The following is a 22,451-nucleotide window of genomic DNA, read 5'->3' on the forward strand; positions in this document are numbered from 1 at the left end:
GCTCAGTGAGCCTCGACGTGGGCCATGTGCTCTGTGGAGACCGGGCTCACAGCAGTTGGACCCTCGTCTAGAAAGTGACCCACACCAGCTCTCAAAGGGTTGCTTTGAGTTCATGGTTATGAACTCGGGTGGGGTCAGGGGGATCCGGCAGCAGAGACCTCAGAAAGGCGCACGATTCAAAGCCTGGTTTCCGAGGCTGTGCGCCTCTGGGCAAGTAATAGGCCCTTCTGTGTCTCACTCGGCAGAACCACGACTCTAAGCCAGCAGACTCCTCAACTCCCAGACTTCCTTCCTGGGGGAAGGCAGAGAGCAGGGAAAGATGGCAGCGCTCTCTGGGTTGTGCACTGCAATGCTGCAAGCGACGTGGAGGCGCTGGCCAATACAGTAGTCACCACCACGTGTGGCTATTTAAATTTAGGTTAAATAAAACAGTGTTCGGGTCCCAACCATCGCATGGGCCATGCATCCACCACTCGAACATTTATCACATGCTGATGAGAGCTACTCCGCCCCCACTCATGCAGTAGCAGGCGCTGTGGGGCACCTGCATGGCTGCCATTTGAGTAACTGGCCCAAGGGGGAGGCTGCCTCTTCGTGTGGCACAGGGCAGAGCACCAGTCCCTCCCAAGCCTTGTCCCACACCCATGGCTGTGTGGCAGCGTCTAACCAGAGCACTCGTGGGGAGCCTGGGTGCAGTGGACGCTTAGTAACAGCCACTTGGTCCCCATTACACAGGGCAGTTGGAACAAAGTTCAAAGCCACTCCCAGTGACCAGAACCTTAAAAAGGAACAGGGTCCAGGAACACCAGTGAGTGGAAGCTGGGACAACCCCTCCCCTACACCAGGGCCATCTGCATACCGCCCTAGCCCATTTCTTCCCAGGGTCCTGAGGGCAGCCTCTCATGCAGACTCGTCCCTGGGGAGTCCCCAGACCTGCCTCACTGCCCTTCCCGGCATTCCCTAGAGGTGTTGGGTGGTCATGGGGCACCCCAAATGGATGCCCGGAGCCATGACCCTGGGAAGGCTGAGGAACGAATGCCCCTCATACTTTCTGGCCCTGGGAGGGAGCCTGGCTGCTTCCTTGCAGGTTCATGGAGACCACAAGTGCCAGGCGGGGTTCCCTGTGGCTGTGACCACCTCTCACCTGGTGGTGAGAGCCCACCCTTTCCCAGCAGCCTGCTGGAAGGGCCTGTGCCGGGAGCCTGCTAGTGGGCAGAGGCCTGGGTGGATCCCCCTGGACCCAGCTCAGCAGCTGAGCCCACAGAGGGCTAAGCGGTATGTCCATGGTTTAACAGGGTCCCCTGTGCCCAAGACCTCAGCTGTGAAGCCAGAACCGCCAGGGCTCAGTGAGTCCTCGCAGAGCTGTCACCTGTGATCCTGGCCCCAACACACCCTAAACCCAGACCCAGAACTCAGACCAGACAGAAGCTACACACAGCAAAACCAGACCCATCAAAAGGGACTGGGGCTGACCACAGCACACAGCCAATGCACACTTTCAGAGAGAAGGCATAGCAACAGAGGTCTTAAGAGAAAACCCATGACAGGCCTGGCGTGGTGGTGGCAGCTCACATCTATAATCCGAGCACTTTGGGAGGCCAAGGCGGGTGGATCACCTGAGGTCAGAAGTTCGAGACCAGCATGGCCAACATGGTGAAACCTCATCTCTACTGAAAATACAGAGCCAGGCGTGGTGGCAGGCGCCTGTAATCCCAGCTACTTGGGAGGCTGAGGCAGGAGAATCACCTGGACCCAGGAGGTGGAAGTTGCAGTGAGCCAAGATTGCACCACTGTACTGCAGCCTGGGCATCAAGAGCAAAAACCATCTCAAAAACAAAACAAACCAATCCTTACAAACACTAAGTAAAAGCTTCAAGATGCTTTTATGTCATGGGTGTGGGGTCTCCCTGCTTGTCCTGCAGTGCTTTGGGGCTCCATGTGGCAGAGGGGTGGGCACCCATGGTACCCACCTACCCTGCTGCCTGGACAGAAATGTAGTATGGCACACAATGCCTGGGGGAATCACTCCCCCCAGGGACTCATGGTAAGTGTCCACTCACGCAGCCTGCTCCCCTCATGACGTCTGGCCAGTGACACCCACGGGGGAGAGGTTGGGGACAGACACCCCTCTCTTCCGGAGCCCTTGAACATAGTGTCAGGGTGTGGCCAGCTCAAGAGATGCCGAATGGCTCCACGGGGAGGGTACTGCCCAAGGCTTTTTGCCTCCCCTACCCTGTCCCGCACTTCCTGACTGCAGCTCAAACCAGGAGCAGCTCCCCCAGGATTCTGGCCTGCTTCACCCCTGGAGCACCAGACCAGGCGGTATCTGTCCTCGGGAGCCAGGCCCAGGTCTCATGGTGGCATATGGGCAGCTCCTCCCCGCAGGCCTGGTCAGAACAGGGGAGCAGGCTGGCTCCTCCCCTAGCCTGCAGGAAGCCCTTGGTAGCCCACTCATCCACCTTCTCCAGGGTGTGCGGCTCAACAGCCAGGTCCTTGTGCACTGGGTTGGGTCCTAGCGTGAGCCTGGCAGCCTCTGGCTCCATGGAAAGCAACCTGCTGTTGGCAATGGCCTGGATGTCCAGGACGGCCTAGAACAACGTCATGCCCTTGACCAGCTGGCGCTGGTACAGGCCCTGGGTAACCTAACAGGCATGTCCTTGGGAGTCACTGGCTCAGGGGCAGATGATGAGGTTGAAGAGGAAGCTGGATACCCCTCTCCATGGTGGGCCAGGGCTGGAAGGGCGGCTCAGTGGCCTCGAAGTGCTGGGAGGACTCCCAGCTGGCACCAGGCCACCAGCAGCCAGGTGGGCAGTGCCGCGCTGCTGTTGCCCTCAGGGCCTCGCAGTGGTAGCTGAAGATGGCACGTTGTCAGGTCGGATCAGGTCGGCCAGCAGCAGCAGTTCTTGAGATGAGGCACAAGGCAGGGGCCCGGCCGTCCACCTGCAGGGCCCAGGAGAGCCTGTTGCGGAGACAGCCAGGAGCTCAGTATCCCTGTAGCAGGAGCAGAACCAGCTCCGGCCCAGGTGGGTGGGTGCAGCACTTTCCTAACCATGGCTGCAGCCACGCCTAGGCAGGAAACAGCAGAGAGCCTGCAGGGACGCTGTCAGGGGAAGGACATAGAAAAGGCGCTGAATGGGGGAAATGGCCACACCCCCACCCATCACCTCCTGGAGTGGGGCCCCTCAGACCCCCGGGTGTCAAAGGTCCCGGGGTGCACCATGTCCTCAGGGGCAGTCGGAGCCCAGTGCTGGACATCATGGGGTCCCCAAGTGCAGCCCTTTCAAGACCCAACACTGGACATCTTGCTACAACCCAGTCCCAGCCCCCATCCCACCTCCGCCCGCCAACAGGGTTACTAAGAAGGTTAATGCAGTGCCTACGGCAGCGACCGGCTTGGCACTTGCTGGGCACCTGTCTACGTCCACCTTCTCACCATCACCATGAGTAACAGGCAGCCTCCTCTGTTCTTACCAAGTGACGGTCAGGCCCTTCAGCACCTGGAGGCAGGAGGGCACAGGGGAGGGAAGGTCAGTAAGGTGCAGGGCAGTCAAGACACCCCATGAGCCCTCCCCAGAGTCAGGGCCCCTCAGACCCCCGGGTGTCAAAGGTCCCGGGGGGGCACTGTGTCCTCAGTGGCGGTCGGAGCCCAGTGCTGGTCATCATGGTGCCCTCACACCCTCCTGACATGGGTCCCAGGGCCACCTGCTGTCCTGAGGGGGACATCACAGAAGGGCGCTGAGAGATCGGGCAACAAACTGAATGACACTTGGTCCCTGGGGATGCCAGGCCGCCCCCCTCCCCCATCCAGCTCAGTCTGGGTGTGGCTCCTTGTATAATCTAGGCCCACTGACCTCACCCCCACCACAGTGGTGTTTCTCTGGAAAACGGCACATCTGTGGGGTTCAGTGAGAGGACGGGACCAAACCCTTCTGCTTGGACCTCCCGTGCCCTAATGGGATACCCCTCAATTGCCTCTGCCTGCGTCTCAGGTCTGCTGCCCCAACCCAGCTCTTCCAAGCTGCTCTGACTTCACCAGAACCTTCTGTGACATGGGGAAGGGGCAGCTGCCTCCCACTGGGACCCTGGCAGGGTAAGTTCAGTTTATTTTTTGCAAAAGCACTAACACTGTGGGCACTCGTTCAGTGTGAGCTGCTGTTTATCAACCACAAAACACCAAAAGCTCCATTTTGCAAAGAAATGTGCTTTGTCCAAAAAGGGGGCCCTTGTTTAAACTAGCCAAGAAAAATTAAAAACCCGGCTCCCAGCCACAAACTAGCCACATTCCAGGTGTCCAAGAGCCACCCGTGGCCAGTGGCTGCCACACGGGACAAGGCGAGGAACATTTCTATCTGGACGGTCGTACGGAAGGCGCTGGCCTAGAATCCAGATGCTACATGTCCCTTCTGTCTTCCCTATCCCACACCAGCTCTGTCTTCTCACCTCTCACACATCCCTACCCAACTGGCACCGACCCCACTCCTTATGTCCCCAGGAATTCCCTCTAAGCCAGCCATGACAAACGCTCAGCTCCATTCACTCCCCACAGAGGATCTCGGATTAAGAGCACAGGACCCTCAGATACTCAGGGGAGCTGCAATCCCAGCCAACCCTCCCCAGAAGCAGCCCTTGCCAGAAACAGCTGAAACCTCCAAGAACCTAGAGAACACACTTTCAGGTCTATTTCACTGCAGCCACCGTTCCAGCTCCTGACATCTAAGGAACAAATGAAAATCCTCCCAGAGCTGAGAACACCTGTCTCTTTTCTGATAACACACTCATGCTTGTCTAGTGATTTTGTTCTTTGAAAGAATTCTCCTGATAAAGCCTGTTATTTTTATTGTGAAAATAGGGATTCCTTGAAGTGTATCAGTTTATATATAAATGGTTCACTGGAGGCTAAGCTGTGCTTAAAGACACATTGCATTCAGCCTACAAAACCCATGAACAACGTGACAGGATCACTTGGGAGTCACTGTTTCTTCTCCACTGCTGAGTTTTGACATGTTTGATTAGTTCTTTCCCCTGAAACACAAATGCTTGTTCTCTCCAGTCCACACATTCCTCTTCTTATTCAAGCCCTACCTTTGGACGGCAGGAAGTGCTACTGTCCTGGGCCATCTGCTCGGTGCCTGCTCCACAGACACAGCAGTGAGGTGCATAAGAGCGACGGCCTGGTGAAATGTCTCAAAGGCTATAAACAGCAGAGCTGGGATTTGGACCCAGGCTTGCTGCGGAGTTTCACTCTTCTTGCCCAGGCTGCTTCCCGGGTTCAAGTGATTCTCCTGCCTCAGTTTCCCAAGTAGCTGGGATTACAGGCATGCGCCACCACGCCTGGCTAATTTTTTGCACTTTTAGTAGAGACGGGGTTTCACCATGTTGGCCAGGTTGGTCTCAAACTCCAGACCTCAGGTAGCCCACCTACCTCAGCCTCTCAAAGTGCTGGGATTACAGGCGTGAGCCACCACGCCTGGCCTGAGATGGTTTTTGTATGTCAACACTGAGTACAATCGTTGACACATAAATTAGTTGCCAGAGATACGGTATGAAGTCAACTTATACAGTCAGATATTTTAAACCCAGGTGAGTCAAGGAGCAGGAGCAAGGGTTCTTACCTGGATGGGCATGGTGGGTAGTCCTAAGCTTGAAGCTGCACCTGTAACACAGAAAGACACAGTGAGGGTGGGGGAAGAAATAGTCTGCAAGTCCATGAGCCATTAAAACTGGGGCCCCTCAGACTCCCAGGTGTCAAAGGTCCTGGGGTGCACTGTGTCCTCAGGGGTGATCGGAGCCCAGTGCTAGACATCATGGGAGCCCCAGTCCCTCTGCAACCAGGTCCTGAGGCCACTTACCTTCAGGAACAAAGGCCAAGCTAACAGAGCTTAAAGAGTAGGAAACGTGGCCGGGCACAGTGCCTCATGCCTGTAACCCCAGCACTTTGAGAAGCCGAGGTGGGCGGATCACGAAGTTCGGAGTTCGAGACCAGCCTGACCAATATGATGATACCCCATCTCTACTAAATTAGCCAGGCTTGGTGGCGCATGCCTGTAATCTCAGCTACTCGGGAGGCTGAGGCAGAATTGCTTGAACCCAGGAGGCGGAGGTTGTGCAGTGAGCCGAGTTGCGCCACTGCACTCCAACCTGGGTGACAGAGCAAGACTATGTCTCAAAAAAAAAAAAAAAAAAGGGGGGGGGGGTGGGTAGGAAACTCAAAACCCATCCAGAAGGTAGGAATGACCAGTTTTGCTCATGGAAAAACACCAAGATGCCCCAACCTCCCCAGTGCCACAGGTCCTCGGGGGACTGTCCTCATGGGATGAGCAGGATACCAAATGCACTACATGAGGATGTCCCCAGTGTTCATCCCCAACCCTTTGCAGGTTTCTTTAGCACTGTCTACACCTGCTCATAAGCCATAAACAGAAAGCTGCCAAGACATAAATCCCCTGGAAGAACTTATTGAGAGAAGGGAGGAGGAAGAGGGCTATTCTAGGAAGAAACCAAGCCAACTTCTAAATAATAGTAAGTAATGAGCAGAGACCCTCGACTGAGTCAAGTTTGAACATATCAGTTGTAAAAGACATTTCCATGGGCCGGACGCGGTGGCTCACGCCTGTAATCCCAGCACTTTGGGAGGCCGAGGTGGGCGGATCACGAGGTCAGGAGATCGAGACCATCCTGGCTAACACGGTGACACTCTGTCTCTACTAAAAACACAAAAAAATTAGCCGGGCATGGTGGCGGGCGCCTGTAGTCCCAGCTACTTGGGGGGCTGAGGCAGGAGAATGGCGTGAACCCGGGAGGTGGAGCCTGCAGTGAGGCGAGATCGCGCCACTGCACTCCAGCCTGGGGGACAGAGTGAGACTCCGTCTCAAAAAAAAAACAACAAACAAACAAAAAACCATTTCGAAGATGACTGAGGATCAGGCACAAAGCAGACTGTTAACTGCAGTATTAAGGAATTAACGTCATTAAGGGTGACAATGCTAATAACATTAAGTAGAAAAATGGTACTTTAGATATACAAGTACACTACTTCTTTCAGGGCAAAGAGTTCTGTTGCCCAGGCTGGAGTGCAGTGGCGCGATCTTGGCTAAAGACAACCTCTGCCTCCTAGGCTTAGGCGATCCTCCCACTTCCTCCATAAGTAGCTGGAACTACAGGCCCGCACTACCACGCCTGGCTCACCTTCTACTTTTCCCAGAGATGGGGTTTTGCCATGTTGCTCAGGCGGGTCTCGAACTCCTAGGGTCAAGCGACCCACCCACCTCCCAAAGTGCTGGGATAATAGGCGTGAGCCACGGCGCCCGGCCATGAAACTTACTTTCACCTAAGCACAAAGTTCTTGAATATGGCAAGATGGTGCAAATGTTACTTTCCCATTTGTTAGTAGATTTTAATATTGCCAAAGGAGGACGTGCCAATGATGAACGCATGAGAAAAATACTTTCACTTGTGACATGAACAAACTCAATGATTTTCTAGGTGGATGCCTGAAGGAGCAAAGTCAAATAGAGATCCTCGCAGGGTCGTGGTGGGGGTGATAGGAAATCGGCTAGCTGCTTCCAGGGTGAGCCTCCTCGGCAGGGGCATGGGCCCTGCTCAAGTCAGGAAACCGATGTTCAAGACCTTAAAGGACCTAAGCCAACAACTAACGTTAACAAAACCCTCTCACGTGGCATGAACGATCAGAATGACTCCTGCAGGTAAGCAAAGGCCTCGTTTGCTTTCTTCTACATCCATTCCTACATGGTTCTCAAAAAACCCCAGCAATTCACCTAGAAACCTCAATCCCACTTCTTGGTAACTCGATACCCTGTCTCTGCCCCTATGGAACCCCCCCAAAGCCCCCTCCTCTTCCGTCCCCGTCTTTGTTCTAGGTTGCACAAAAACGCCAGCCGTCCAGAATTGTGAACACAAGAGCGAAATCCTAAGGAAGCATCTGAAACCCTCGGAAAGAACTCAATGTCGCCTCCCAACCCGCCCACCCCTCTCCCCCAACCATAACGGACAAGATGGCGGAGGCCCGCGGCGTTCGGACAGCACAAGCGGGGAGCTCCGCCGCGGGGCAGACGGAGGAGGGTCCGCCCCGGCATTCCCGCTCGCGCCAGCTGTAGAAGTCGCCACCTCCCAAGTGCCCCAAACAGCCACCACCATCCCCGCAGAAAACTTCCAGACTCGCCCCAGAGCGCGCTCTCTGGGTCCCTGCAAACGCCCTGACCCTGTCCACGCGACTACCTGGCCGCTCCCGTTCCAACCTCGAGACCTTCAGGACACGTGCGTCCATCATCTCAAAGCCCCGCCACACAGCCGGGAAAAAGCCACAATTAAGAACCTCACCCCAGCATTTCTCTCGACAAAGCGAACGCGCGTTGCAGTATGCGCCGCTTTATAGTGCGCGCCGCTCTCAAGGCCGGGCCTCGGCGCCAGCCTGCTCTCCGCCAGAGGCGTCCAATACACACGCCTGTTTGGGAAACCCCATTTCATGCTTAGGAAAAGGAATACCGCCTGCTTCCGCTAGAATCTTCCTGAACAAGCGAGGAGACGTTGTCTCTGGGGCTGACAAAAAGGGGCAAGGACATGATGGAAACGATTGTCTTGTTACCTGCGTCCGGCAACTCTGAAGACAGCACCAAAGATGGGCCGTGAAGTGAAAGGCCCCCAAGGGCGGCCCGACCCGAGAGAGAAGCCGCTGGGACTATTTGCGCGGCCGGGGTTAGAGCTGAGGCTGCAGAGGCGGGGCCCAAGCCGAAGGGCCGGACCGAAATTAAGTCCCCGCCATGGGTCGGGAGGCGGGGGCCAGTGCGGAGATTGACAGGGGGCAGTCCTGGGAAAGCGCCCACGTGGCGCAGAGTTAAAGGCGGAGCCCACACGGTGAGAGGCCGGTCTAGAGCAGGGAAGCAAGGGCCGGAAGGAGGGACCCTGGGTCTGGAGAAGCGGGGGATGAGGTCCCGGACTCCTGGGTCTGAGGGAGGAGGGACTGGGGACCTGGACTCCTGGGTCTGAGGGAGGAGGGGCTGGGGGTCTGCACTTCTGGATCTGAGGGAGGAGGGGCTGGGGTCGCGATTCCCTTGTTTGGGAGGAGAGGGGGTTGGGAGCTGGGACTCGTGGAGCTGAGGGAGGCTTTTGGGGCTCACACCCACTTTTGATGGTCTAAGGCCTGGGGGCCTGCATTCTTGGTAGGGTTGGAGAGCTGAGGAGTATCTTTCCACTGATACGATTATACAGTCTTTCCACTTATATGATTATTTTTAAAATAAAAAAATGAAACTTCCTACTCCAAACTCACTTTCTAGGAGTTTCACTGTCAACAGTTTGGGGTGGACTTTATTTATGTTTCATTTTTTCAGGTGGAGTCTTGCTCTGTGGCCCAGGCTGGAGTGCAGTGACCTGATTTCAGCTCACTTCACCCTCTGCCTCCCGAGTTCAAGCAGTTCTTGTGCCTCAGCCTCCCGAGTAGCTGGGATTACAGGTGCCCATCACCACGCCCAGCTAATTTTTTTTTGTATGTTTAATAGAGACAGGGTTTCACCATGTTGACCAGGCTGGTCTTGAACTCCTGACCTCAAGTGATCCGCCTGCCTCAACCTCCCAAAGCACTGGGATTACAGGTGTGAGCCACCAGGCCTGGCCTGGTGTGGACTTTATACACACACACACACACATACACACATACAATGAATAAAGATACTTTTTTCCACTCTAATTTGTCCCATAAGTTGTTTCCCATATGAGTACATACAGAATTATCTCATTCAACAAACAATATCAAAGGGCTCCTTTGTGTGAATTGAACACGTTTTGTGTGGTGGGTCCCTGGTCAGTGAGGAGAGTCCTTTCATGAACCTTGTGGTCTGAAGTAAAAGGAAGAGACCTACATTCCTCTCTTAAGGAAATAAGAGACATTTATGTCACTGGCTGCTGCCTAACTCCAGCATAAAAGCAAAGTCCTCACTGTGACCCATGCAGCCCTTGGTGATCTGGCCCCTGTCCCCTCTCAGCCTGCATCTCTTTCCTCTCCCTTGGCCTCCCTGGTGCTCCTAGAACCTGCCAAGGACGTTTTTACTTCAGGGACTTTGCACGTGCTGTCCTCTGCCTGGAACTGTTTTCCCCCATCTGCATGGTTTTCTGCCTCCCTTGGTCCTGTCCCTGCTCAGATGTCATCCTGGAGTGGAGTGCCCTGACCTCCTTGCCTCCACTTTATACGACTATGAGGCTCTCTTCTTCTCAATCCCATCTCACTTACCCTCCTATATTTTTCCTCATAACATTTACCTCTAACCTATTATCTGCTTTATTTTATTTTATATTTTGAGACAGGGTCTCGCTCTGTCACCCAGGCTGGAATGCAGTGGCATAATACTGCTCATCACAGCCTCGACTTCTCAGGCTTAATCAGTCCATCTGCCTCAGCCTTCGTGTAGCTAAGACTACAAGAGGACACCACCATGCCCAGATAATTTTTGTATTTTTTGTAGAGACAGGGTTTCGCCCTGTTGCCTAGGCTGGTTTTGAACTTCTGGGCTCAAGCCATCTACCCACCTCAGCCTCCTAAAGTGCTGCGATTACAGGTGTGAGCCACCATGCCCGGCCCTAACTACCTGTTTATGGACATATTTTGCTGCCCTGCCGAGTGTCAATTCCATAAGGATAAGGATTTGTGTCTGGTTTGATCAGTGCTATCCACCCAGTGTCTGGCACATAGTTGCAGCCCCATCTGTGTTTAAAGATGAAATTTGCAGCCAGGAGTAGTGGTTTAACCCTATAATCCCGGCACTTTGGGAGGCCGAAGCGGGAGAATGGCTTGAGCCCAGAAGCTTGAGACCAGACTGAGCAATATAAGAGAGATCAATGTCTACAAAAAAAAAAATTAAAATTAGCCAGGCGTGGTGTCACATGCCTGTGGAGCCAGCTACTCAGGAGGCTGAGGTGGGAGAATCGCTTGAGCCCAGGAGGTTGAGGCTGCAATGAGCTGTTGCGCCACTGCACTCCAGCCTACGTGACAGAGAGAGACCCTATCTCAAAATTAAGTAAGTAAGTAAATAAATTTGGGAGCCTTTTGCAGGAAACGGGGTAGGATTATTGCAATAGTACAGAAAGAGCACACACTATGGGCCAGGCATTGTGTTAAATCCTATCTAGATTAAACTACTATTATTCTCCTTTTACAGATGGGTTCCACACCTTGCCTCTGGTCACAGAGCTACTGAGTGACAGAGCCTAGACTCAAAGCCAGGCAGCTTAGCCACTGTAGGAGAGGGAGATAGATGGCAGCCCCAGGCCAAGGCCCTGTAGGACAATGATATGACTTTGTACTTGACTTGCAACTCTGCCCTGTCCAGGAAATGGCTCTCTGTTAGCCCCAAACCATCTTCAAAGGGCCGTTACACAGTCCTCTACTGGGGGACATTGGGGAAAAGAAAGGGTGGTGGAAGGAGCTACTGGTAAGGGCAGGAGGTGAAGTGTGGGTGCAGGGGGAAATTTGCCTCCGGAAGGGTGAATTATTAAGGACCACAAAAATAAAGGATGAAGCTAAAAGGGTTTGGGGAGAATGAGATATTCGGCAAACACTGATTAAGCACTGTGTGTATGCCAGGGACCACTGGCTTGGCCTCTTGGTTGACCTTGTGCCTTGAGTCCCTTACTTATGAGTCCCTTCCCTTCCTTTCCCTATCCCTCTACGTAGCCCAGAGGGCCCAAACATGGCCCCAGAGAGGGCTTTCAGTTCCACCAATGCTTCCAAGGCTCAGAGCTAAAGTAAAGAATATTCTGGGCAGAAAATACAGATTATTTTAAAAGACATATTATGAATCAGGATTGAGGCGGGTCATAAGGGACTGAAAAAAGACACATCTTGGTGGGGTGAGGGGCCAGAGAGCAGGGTCATCAGACGCTTGACAGAGTGCTGTGGGAGCAAGCCCACAGTGGCATCATTCACATGCCTTAGGTCCGGATGGGCTGGAGCGCCAGGATAGACCAGAAGTACATGCAATTCAGATAGGACAAGAAGCCTTGTGGAGAGGAAGAGGGCACAGGAGATGTGACACAGAGTTCATCTGCCCAATCCCAATCACAGTCCTGTCCCCAAGCCCAGTTGCATGCCCTGCTCTGCGTCAAACCCCATCCCCAAAACTATTCTTAAACCCATCACCAGTTCCATCTTATCCCCTAACCTATTCCCAAACCCATCCCTAAACCGAAACTCACCTTCATCCCCTACACTGTCCCTAACCCATTCCCAAACTCCAACCCAGTCCCATCCTCATTATCCAGCCCCACATGCATCCCCAATCCCACCTCCCACTTCGTCACTTCCTATCCAGCCCTGTCCACAACCCCACCCCTGTCCCAAATGCTATCCCACAAGATTCCTGTCTGCATCCCTGAACCCGTGCCCAAACCCAACTTCATCCTCTCCCACAGCGGTCATCAGGAAGAGGAAGACACTGGCCCAGGTCAGCTAGAAGCTGAGTGCCAGCTGGTAGGTCACGCCTTCCTGCAGGTACTTGTGGGCCTGCAGCAGATAGAACAGGATACCCAGTATGATGCTGGTTTGCTGCATGAGCACAGGTGTTAGGAGGCTGAGAATCAGGTATGTGAGGACTCCTTCCCATAGTCATGGGGCTGCCTGGCTCTGGCTCATTATTTCCCCACTTTCTTTAACCTCCCAGACCCTGCACCTTTGCTCCTAAGCAGGACGATGGGCTCCTGACTGTGTCCTGCTAGAGGATACTGAAAGTGCAAGCCTTGGGCTTTAACCAGGCAGTGGTAAGTCTGTAACCACAGGTTCTGAGGCCAACAGCAGGGATCTTCCCTGCCTCTACCTCTGGACTTAGGGCAGCCATGCCATATCCCTGAGCTTCAGTTTCCTCATCTGTAGAGTGGGCACAATCCTAGGTCCTGTCTCCTTGGGCCATCATGAGGAGTTATTGAGGTTGGCACATTTCCTGGTACACAGCAAGCCCTTTGGGATTGGGATTGATTATTTTCATTGTATTGGGTCTTTAGGGCTTCTGAAGCAATAGACGAGGAACTTGGTCATTCTGGATATATTGGAATGACATGAATTAAAGATAATTTGTGGGCCGGGCGCGGTGGCTCAAGCCTGTAATCCCAGCACTTTGGGAGGCCGAGACGGGCGGATCACGAGGTCAGGAGATTGAGACCATCCTGGCTAACACGGTGAAACCCCGTCTCTACTAAAAAAATACAAAAAACTAGCCGGGCGAGGTGGCGGGCGCCTGTAGTCCCAGCTACTCGGGAGGCTGAGACAGGAGAATGGCGTGAACCGGGGAGGCGGAGCTTGCAGTGAGCTGAGATCTGGCCACTGCACTCCAGCCTGGGCGACAGAGTGAGACTCCATCTCAAAAAAAAAAAGATAATTTGTGAATAGGAAAAGACTTTTTCCCCTGAACAGTGGAGTACTGGGTAGTTTTGTCTGATGTTATTGAAAAATAATATAAAAGGTATTTTCTGTTTAATTAAAAGGAGAAATAGACATAAATGATTTTCTTATAGAAAAATGTTCTGTAGCCGGGCGCGGTGGCTCAAGCCTGTAATCCCAGCACTTTGGGAGGCCGAGACGGGCGGATCACTAGGTCAGGAGATCGAGACCATCCTGGCGAACACGGTGAAACCCCGTCTCTACTAAAAAATACAAAAAACTAGCCGGGCGAGGCGGCGGGCGCCTGTAGTCCCAGCTACTCGGGAGGCTGAGGCAGGAGAATGGCGTAAACCCGGGGGGCGGAGCTTGCAGTGAGCTGAGATCCGGCCACTGCACTCCAGCCCGGGCGACAGAGCCAGACTCCGTCTCAAAAAAAAAAAAAAAAAAGAAAAATGTTCTGTTATAGATGGTTTAAAACGAACGTGTTTTCTATACTTTTTTAAAATCTCATAGTTTTTTTGTGCAATGTTCTATACCTTGTACTTTGTATTTTTTTTTTTTTTTTTTTTTGAGACAGAGTCTTGCTCTGTCGCCCAGGCTGGGGTGCAGTGGCCGGATCTCAGCTCACTGCAAGCTCCGCCTCCCGGGTTTAGACCATTCTCCTGCCTCAGCCTCCCGAGTAGCTGGGACTACAGGCGCCCGCCACCTCGCCCGGCTAGTTTTTTTTTTTGTATTTTTTAGTAGAGACGGGGTTTCACTGTGTTAGCCAGGATGGTCTCGATCTCCTGACCTCGTGATCCGCCTGTCTCGGCCTCCCAAAGTGCTGGGATTACAGGCTTGAGCCACCGCGCCCGGCCTCTGTACTTTGTATTTAAACAATTAGGAAGAGCTACTAGATAAACTAGGTAAATGCTTTTTTTCTTTTTCTTTTTTTTTGAGACAGAGTCTGTTGCCCAGGCTGGAGTGCAGTGGCACAATTTTGGCTCACCGCAACCTCCGCCTCCCAGGTTCAAGCGATTCTCCTGCCTCAGCCTCCCGAGTAACTGGGACTACAAGCATGTACCACCATGCCCGGCTAATTTTTGTATTTTTAGGAGAGACGGGGTTTCACTATGTTGGCCAGGCTGGTCTGAACTCCTGACCTCGTGATCCACCCGCCTGGGACTCCCAAAGTGCTGGGATTACAGGCGTGAGCCTCCACGCCCAGCCAGATGCTTTTTACTAACAAGGAAATAGGAAGTTGAATGTCCTCTATTCTTGACCTTATTATCACTCTGCAAGAATGTTTTCCTGAAGCAACTAAAAGTTGTGATCAATTACTACAAGGGACAGGAACACAATATCCCTAATTTCCAAATTAACCCTCTCTTAAAGTATGATTGGGCACATGCATGGAAACTAAACTATTCTAATTTGAATATTAATTTTAAGTTATTTGGCTGGGGTTGGAAGGATTATCGTGGTAAGAACTTGTACACAGTTAAATAACTACCATTGAGTACTGACATTTTCTTTTATTCCTTTTTTTTTTTTTTTTTTTTTTTTTTTTTTTGAGACAGGGTCTCACTCTGTTGCCCAGGCTGGAGTGCAGTGGTGCAATGCTGGCTCATTGCAACCTCTGCCTCCTGGGTTCAAGTGATCTCCCACCTCAGCCACCTCAGTAGCTGGGACTACAGATGCAATCCACCATGCCTGGCTAATGTTTGCGTTTTTTGGTAGAGATGGGGTTTCACCATCTTGGCCAAGCTGGTCTTGGACTCCTGACCTCAGGTGATCTGCCTGCCTCCGCCTCCCAAAGTGCTGGTGTGAGCCACCGCATTCGGCTAAGTACTGACATTTCTAATTCAATCCTCGGTACATTTCCACGTGGCAGCAAATTTTGTCCCAATCCTACAGATGAGAAAACTGTGGCTTGGAGAGATGAAGTAGTTTGAACAAAATCACAGAGCTGCTGGTGATGGTGGGACAGGATTTGGGATGAGTTTAGAGAGATAGGATTGGGTATTGGGTAGAGGTTGAAGTTTGAGTGATAGAGGACGAGGTTGAGAGTGGTGCTGGGAATGGGTTGTAGTCGGGATGGGTTGTGGTTGAAGGTGGGTCGTAGTTGGGGTGAGTTGTGGTTGGGGGTGGGTTATGGTTAGGGGGTAAGGATGGGTTGAAATAGAGTGGTTTGTGGTTGGGGATGGGTTGGAACAGGGATGGTCTGGCTGGGGGTGGGTTGGGATGGGGATGGGTTGTGGTCGGGGATGAGGATGGGGTTGGGTTATGGTTAGAACTGGATTGTTGTGGGGATGGGTTATGGTTGGAGGCGGGTTGGGATGGGAGTGGGTTGTGGATGAGGATAGGTTATGGTTGGGGATGATAATGGATTGGATATGAGTAAGAGGATGGAGTTGGGAATGGATTCGATTGAGTTTGGCATTGAAGTTCACAGATGATATAATTGGTTTGCATTTGAAACATACGTTGAGGATGCTTGGGCCTGGTGCTAAGTTGGTTGTTGAGATGTATGGAGAGGTTGGGGATGGTAATGAGGATGGTTTGGTGATTGGAAAGAATGTAGAATTGAGATGGAGTAGGGACATGAGGGAAAGGGATGTGAATGAGTTTGAGATGTGTTGGTGATGGAGATGGGAGTTGAAGTGGCGGCTGATGTTGGGGCTGGAGATAGGGTTGGGCTGGTGGTTGACGTTTTTTATTGAAATGGGTTAGAGATTTGGAAGGAGATGGGTTTGGGATTGCAGATGATGGTGAGGATGGGGATGGGATTGGAGTGCGGTGGGGATGGGACTGGGTTTCGTGATTGGCACTGGAGGAGGTGCTCCTCACCTTGGTTCCTGAGGGAAGTGCCGTGCCTGTCAGGATGCTGGTGATGAACGTGAAGAAATCCAGCACGGATGGGTTGGAGCCAGTAAAGAGGTTGGTGCTTCTTAGGGCTATGCAAAGGCAGAAGCTGGTGATGCTGGAGAAGAGGAGGAAGGCCCAGGAAAGGTCCGGCAAGTCTGGGGAAGGAAGATAATCAGGAACACCACGATTGGCCCAGGCTCTGAGCATGGGGACAAGGGTCACCAGTTGGTGTGGGAGTAAATTGTTTATTCTTGCAAATTGTTTTTTTTTTTTGTTTTTTTTTTTTTTTGAGACGGAGTCTTGCTCTGTCGCCCAGGCTGGAGTGCAGTGGCCGGATCTCAGCTCACTGCAAGCTCCGCCCCCCAGGTTCACGCCATTCTCCTGCCTCAGCCTCCCGAGTAGCTGGGACTATAGGCGCCCGCCACCTCGCCCGGCTAGTTTTTTGTATTTTTTAGTAGAGACGGGGTTTCACCGTGTTAGCCAGGATGGTCTCGATCTCCTGACCTCGTGATCCGCCCGTCTCGGCCTCCCAAAGTGCTGGGATTACAGGCGTGAGCCACCACGCCCGGCCTATTCTTGCAAATTGTTTATTCTCATTTTAGGAAAATTTAAATTGGACTCCAGAGAAGAGACATTGAGACTGATACTTCTAGCACTGAGGATCTACCTCTAGGTTGGTGAGGGCAGCTTCTTGGGCAGTGAGAAGTGGGGTGGGCAGTGAGGAACATTCCCAGAAGTGAGGACCACTCTATGGCTGTGAGGACAATCCTAGAGCAGTGAGAACCCTCTGAGGCAGTGAGGACCATCCCGGGGAGTGAGGACCATCCCAGGGAGTGAGGACCATCTCAGGCAAGGAGGACCATCTTAGGCAGTGAGGACCACCCCAGGGAAGTAAGGGCCATCTCGGGCAGTGAGGATCATCTCAGGCAATGAGGACCATCCCGGGCAGTGAGGACCATCCCAGGCAGTGAGGACCACCCCAGGGAAGTAAGGGCCATCTCGGGCAGTGAGGACCATCCCAGGGTGGTGAGGATAATCCTGGGGCAGTGAGGACCATCCTGGACCAGTGAGTACTATCCCAGGGCAGTGAGAATCATTCTAGAGCAGTGAGGGCCATCCCAGGGCAGTGAGGGCTATCCCAGGGCAGTGAGGACCATCCCGGAGCAGTGAGGACCATCCCAGGGCAGTGAGGACCATCCCGGAGCATTGACGACCATCCCACGGCAGTGAGGACCATCCCAGGGCAGTGAGGACCATCCCGGAGCAGTGAGGACCATCCCAGGGCGGTGAGGACCATCCCGGAGCAGTGAGGACCATCCCAGGGCGGTGAGGACCATCCCGGAGCAGTGAGGACCATCCCAGGGCGGTGAGGACCATCCCGGAGCAGTGAGGACCATCCCAGGGCGGTGAGGACCATCCCGGAGCAGTGACGACCATCCCAGGGCGGTGAGGACCATCCCGGAGCAGTGAGGACCATCCCAGGGCGGTGAGGACCATCCCGGAGCAGTGAGGACCATCCCAGGGCGGTGAGGACCATCCCGGAGCAGTGAGGACCATCCCAGGGCGGTGAGGACCATCCCGGAGCAGTGAGGGCTATCCCAGGGCAGTGAGGACCATTCTGGAGCAGTGAGGACCATCCCGGAGCAGTGAGGACCATCCCAGGGCGGTGAGGATTATCCTGGGGCAGTGGGGACTATCCTATGACAATGAGGACCATCCCAGTGCTGTGAGGACCATCCTGGGGCAGTGAGGATTACTCTGGGGCAGTGAGGACCATCTCAGTCAGTGAGGACCATTTCAGTCAGTGAGGATCATCCTATGGCAAGGAGGACCATCCCGTGGCTGGGAGGACCACCCTGGGGTGGTGAGAATCATAAAGTGCCTGTGAAGATCATTGCAGGGAAGGAAGAAACTGTTCTGTGACAGGTGAAGGGGTCCCTGGGATAAAGTGGAGAGATGGGTCCCAGGAGTGGTACGGACAGGGCAGGCCTTCCAAGCATCTTGGTCATACTCATGCAGGCAGGAGTCTTCCCCCAGAAGTCTAGCTCAGAACCTGGCCTCCGGCCTGGGCACTGCCTCATACCTGCCAGAATTGACCTCAATGGAGCTGCACAATGAAAGGTTTTGGATGTTGTCTAGAGGACCTTGGTTGAGTTCAGAGCTGAGCACACTCGCCTTCAGACTCTCCTGGGACTCCCAGATAACTGATTCAATGCTTTTGATACTGGGCTCGGGGCTGTAGGTAAGTGATGGGGGCACATTGATAATGGCCCAGGCTTGGAACTTGGGGGTTGGAACACTTAAGTGGGCAGTCTTGGTTGTTGACAGGTAGTTTTGGCCATGATCTTTGTTGCTGGGGATAACTGATGATTAGTCAGGAGGTGAAAGCCTTGGATACTGAAGCAGCGAGTTTGGAAAATTGGTGAAGCACCTTGCATACTGAAATGGTGGCTGTAGGTAACGGCTGGTGTTTCTGGGATACTGATCTGTTGACTGCTGATAGCTGTTGTAGGGTCTTGGATACTGACCTGGTGATTATGAATAATTGGCAAGGGGTCTTGGATGTTGACCGGGCGATTGATGCTGGCTGGTGGAGGCTCTTGGATACCGACCCGGTGACTGTTCCTGGCTGGTGGAGAGTCTTGGATACTGACCTGGGAATTGTAGGTAATTGGTGCCACCAGGCCTGGCTCATTTTTTTGTATATTTAATAGAGATGGGGTTTCACCATGTTGGTCAGACTGGTCTCGAATGCCTAACCTCAGGTGATCCACTCTCCTTGGCCTCCCAAAGTTCTGGGATTACAGGCATAAGCCACCGTGCCCGGCCCTTATCATTATTTTTTAAGGTACATAAATCTAGAATTTTTTTTTTTTCTGAGACAAAGTCTTGCTCTATCACCCAGGCGGGAGTGCACTGGCATGAGATCTTGGCTTACTGTAACCTCTGCCTCTCAGGTTCAAGCCATCCTTTCACCTCTGCCTCCCAAGTAGTTGGGACTACAGGGGAACGCTACTATTCCCAGCTGTATTTTTGTATTTTTGGTAGAGGTGGATGGAGTTTTGCCATGTTGCCCAGGCTGGTCTCAAACTTGTGAGCTCAAGCAATCTGCCCGCCCCAGCCTCTCAAAGTGCTGGGATTACCGGTATGAGCCACTTTGCCCGGCCTTGGAATTTTTAGGTAGTTTAATTTCTTCACCTTTGTCTCTGTGACTTTATTAATTGCTTCTTGGCTTTGGGAGTTTCTCCCTCCAGATTTTTAATGAACATTCAGTTCTGTTTTTTTAAATTCTCATTACTTATTTTTAGGTTTTGATTGTGATTTTGGAGTTGGTTTGCAGGGAACACTGAATTCTGTGCTCCCTGCTGTCCCAAGGAAGGGACTTGAATTAGTCAGGAGTTTTTGGGTCACAAGTGACATAAACTCTTTAAAAATTTTTTTTTTTTTACTTTTTTTATTTGAGACGGAGTTTTACTCTTTCACCCAGGCTGGAGTGCAGTGATGCGATCTCGGTTCACTGAGACCTTCACCCCCCGGTTTCAAGCGATTCTTCTGCCTCAGCCTCCCGAGTAGCTGGGATTACAGGTGCCTGCCACCATGCCTGGCTAACTTTTGTATTTTTAGTAGAGATGGATTTTCACCATGTTGGCCAGGCTAGTCTCGAACTCCTGACCTCAGATGATCCACCTGCCTCGGCCTCCCAAAGTGCTGGGATTACAGATGTGAGCCATCGTGCCCAACCACAAGTAACACAAACTCTTAACTTGAACGAGCTTGAGTGAACTAGTTGTATTAGCTTGAGTGAACTAACTTGAACTAGCTAGGTGATCCTTTATAGAATCACCTGAGCGAAAAATGGTAAGGGTAGGAATGCCTTCAGGCATGGCTGGATCCAGGGGCCCAAGTGATAGTATCAGATATTACTGTTTTTTGGCTACTTGGATTGGCTTCATTCTCAAGGCTCTAGGTAGTGGCAAGTCAGAATCCAGTTAGGAAAATAAATCATTCCAGATTCTTCAGAAGGAAGTAAATACAGGGAATTGGTTCATGGGTAACAGAGGAGCTGAGAAGCCAATAGGAAACAATGAGGCAAACCAGGGGTTAGGAACTACAGGATGCTGCTGCTCAGCCAGAAGGACAAAGGGAGGAGGTGGTATTACTACAGTCCAGAAACTGGAGCCCTCTGGAAGGCATAGGCTCACGGTTGGATTGCTCAGAAGTGGCTAGAATCAGAGAATAGATACAACTACTACTGAAGACCCACCATATGCAGAGATAGACAGGGCGATAAATACCCTGGCTTGCCCTCTCCTCCCAGAACTAGTCTTCTGCCAGTGCCTCCCATTAGCCAAACACAGTGATAAGATGGTGAGCAAAGGAGGCTGGGAAATGTGGTCCTTGCAGTGCAGAACAGGGCAGAGCGGGGAATGGATCTGAGAACAGACAGACAAAAAACTGGCAGAGCTGTTAGCAACTTGGCAGTTGATAATAACTGCCGAGTCCAGTAGAAAAAAGTTACCAATAGTTCTTGCAAGGGTCCTGTGTGGCTTGGGGTACAGGAGCACCCCGAGCCAATTATATGGACAGTGAAGTACAGTTTGCTGATTGGCCTGTAACTGGGGCTGAGAATAGGGAATGGGCAGGAGGTGAAATGCATAGCAGGCAGGTAAGCTGCAAATGTCCACTCATTCTGACCAAACCACAGAGTGAGCTGCTCTCTGGAATGACGAGAGCCAGGGACTTGAGTGACATCTCAATGCTCTTTCTCTTGTCTGTTTTCCTTCTTAGTTTTACTCTCCCCGTGAGGCTGGGTCCAAGGCTCAGGCAGCTCCAGGCTTGTAATCCTTGAGGAGAGACTGCTCTTCTCTGACGGCTTCCTAATAAAAAGTCCTGGGGCAGAGCTTGATTGGTTGGCTTTGGTCATGTGTCCATCTTTGGGCCAATTGCAGGGTCTGCGGCATGGGGTACTGTGATTGGCTCAGCCAGAATCACATGATTACCTCTGTGACCCCGAGGGCAGCGTATGTCAGGAGAATCTCTCAACCAGGGTTACGTGAGTTAGGTGGAGGGTTATGTGAGTTAGGTGAAATGCATAGTGGGCAGCCTGGGTAACAGTGAGACCCCACCTCTACGAACAAAACAAAGCAAAAACAAAAAACCAAGAGGTCTGATATTTTCCCAAATTCCCAGAGTGCTGTTACTGTTCTGTGTATATGATGATCTTTTTTCTTTCTTGTTGGGTGTTAGACATGTGAAGTTTGCCAGAAACAAAGCAGACGAGGTCTTAGCCTATTTGGCTAAAACAATTTTGCACTATTGAAAAGTGGACAAAGTAGAAAAGGGGCCAAAAGGAGGAGATGTAGCAGCTCAGACACAGGTGAAACTCTCTTCTGCTGGAAATCTAAGTTGGATTAATGTCCACTGTAAACTGGAACTAAGCTTTTGGGCACATTGGTTTTAGAGTGTTTGACTTGAAAGTTTTTCTTGTGTGCAAATCTATGTGTGTTTTGTGGAGCCTCTGAGGTGTCAACAAGAGATGACATTAGGATGTCTGAGGAGGTTCTTGGCATGTGAATGGGGCCACTAGGGGACCTTGGGGGGTGACGAGGAGAGACTAGAGCAGAAGTAGGGTGACTTTGGAGATGACTGGGGTGACCGAGGTGTCTTGGATAACTTTGAGGGTGCTGTTGAGGGTGTCTGAGAGTGGGACTCGGAGTCCAGCGGCCCACCTAGCCATCTCCCAGGAGCCGTGTCCTACCTAAGCCCAGTGGGCATGTGGAGCAGAGGGCAGCCCTTGAATGCGCGGCGGCTGAGCTATCGCGGGTGGGCCTTGCAGCAGGGCACAGCAAGGCGGACATCCAAACAGCGGAACTCAGACAGACTCCGAGCACACCCTGGGCCCTCAGGAAGGAGACCCAAGCACCTCCCAGGAATAGCACCCGAGCTCTTCAGGACACTGACCGGTAGCAATGGCCATGCCAACCCCTTCAGCGTGGCCACGCCCCGGATATTAGACCTCCCCTCAGGCCCCACCCCCTTAGATCAGGCCACGATCTAAGAGGACCGGTGGCAAACTCCAAACATGGCTCTAGGGCCTGCCCTTTGCGGCTTTGTCCCTGCCCACTGGGTCCTCACAGCACCGCCACCCCAGAGGTCCAACATCCCCTCCCGTTCTGCAGACATTTGTCCAGCGCCCCACTAAGCTCGCAGTGTGGCTAGTTTG

General features: G+C 52.5%; 1 protein-coding gene, 1 long non-coding RNA gene and 3 other non-coding genes across 16 annotated transcripts; 1 reads left to right on the forward strand and 4 right to left on the reverse strand.

Moving 5' to 3' along the window:
• Positions 1–1,864: 1,864 nt before the first annotated feature.
• LOC102135400 (uncharacterized) lies at positions 1,865–8,721 on the reverse strand. Of its 10 annotated transcripts, none has more exons than XR_012427903.1 (4): positions 8,603–8,721; positions 5,613–5,653; positions 3,472–3,497; positions 1,865–3,100 (listed from the first exon to the last, which is right to left on the reverse strand). XR_012427903.1 is itself a non-coding variant. In XM_065534776.1 (4 exons), exons 1-4 carry the CDS (start codon positions 8,343–8,345, stop codon positions 2,879–2,881), a joined length of 297 nt encoding a protein of 98 aa, XP_065390848.1. In that variant the 5' UTR covers positions 8,346–8,425; the 3' UTR covers positions 1,865–2,878. The 10 variants fall into 10 exon arrangements, 3 of the variants coding, with proteins under 3 accessions (XP_065390848.1, XP_065390847.1, XP_065390849.1); XR_012427906.1 differs by having other exon boundaries at positions 3,434–3,497; XR_012427904.1 differs by lacking the exon at positions 8,603–8,721 and adding an exon at positions 8,338–8,425 and having other exon boundaries at positions 3,434–3,497.
• Positions 3,176–3,266, reverse strand: LOC123570433 (small nucleolar RNA SNORD88). Its single transcript, XR_006694612.1, has one exon. It is a non-coding gene; the product is annotated as a small nucleolar RNA SNORD88 (small nucleolar RNA).
• On the reverse strand, positions 3,580–3,670 carry LOC123570434 (small nucleolar RNA SNORD88). The gene has a single exon (XR_006694613.1). It is a non-coding gene; the product is annotated as a small nucleolar RNA SNORD88 (small nucleolar RNA).
• LOC123570432 (small nucleolar RNA SNORD88) lies at positions 5,724–5,814 on the reverse strand. Its single transcript, XR_006694611.1, has one exon. It is a non-coding gene; the product is annotated as a small nucleolar RNA SNORD88 (small nucleolar RNA).
• LOC135968385 (uncharacterized) lies at positions 8,667–21,992 on the forward strand. 3 transcript variants are annotated; one of them, XR_010583118.1, is made up of 3 exons: positions 8,667–8,871; positions 16,831–16,901; positions 17,376–21,992. It is a non-coding gene; the product is annotated as an uncharacterized lncRNA (long non-coding RNA). The 3 variants fall into 3 exon arrangements; XR_010583119.1 differs by having other exon boundaries at positions 17,476–21,992; XR_010583120.1 differs by lacking the exons at positions 16,831–16,901; positions 17,376–21,992 and adding an exon at positions 11,169–13,257.
• The last annotated feature ends 459 nt before the right edge of the window (positions 21,993–22,451 follow it).

The sequence above is a fragment of the Macaca fascicularis genome, chromosome 19, assembly GCF_037993035.2.
Source record: "Macaca fascicularis isolate 582-1 chromosome 19, T2T-MFA8v1.1".
Classification (NCBI taxonomy): Eukaryota; Metazoa; Chordata; class Mammalia; order Primates; family Cercopithecidae; genus Macaca; species Macaca fascicularis.

Coding starts and splice junctions, on each gene's coding strand:
- LOC102135400 (XM_065534775.2), bottom strand. CDS start 8,154: ATGGTGGTGGCTGTTTGGGGCACTTGGGAGGTGGCGACTTCTACAGCT. Junction 5,654..8,009: donor CCGCGGGCCTCCGCCATCTT/GTCCGTTATGGT, acceptor TCTGTGTTACAG/GTGCAGCTTCAAGCTTAGGA. Junction 2,960..3,471: donor AAGGGCCTGACCGTCACTTG/GTAAGAACAGAG, acceptor TCTCCGCAACAG/GCTCTCCTGGGCCCTGCAGG.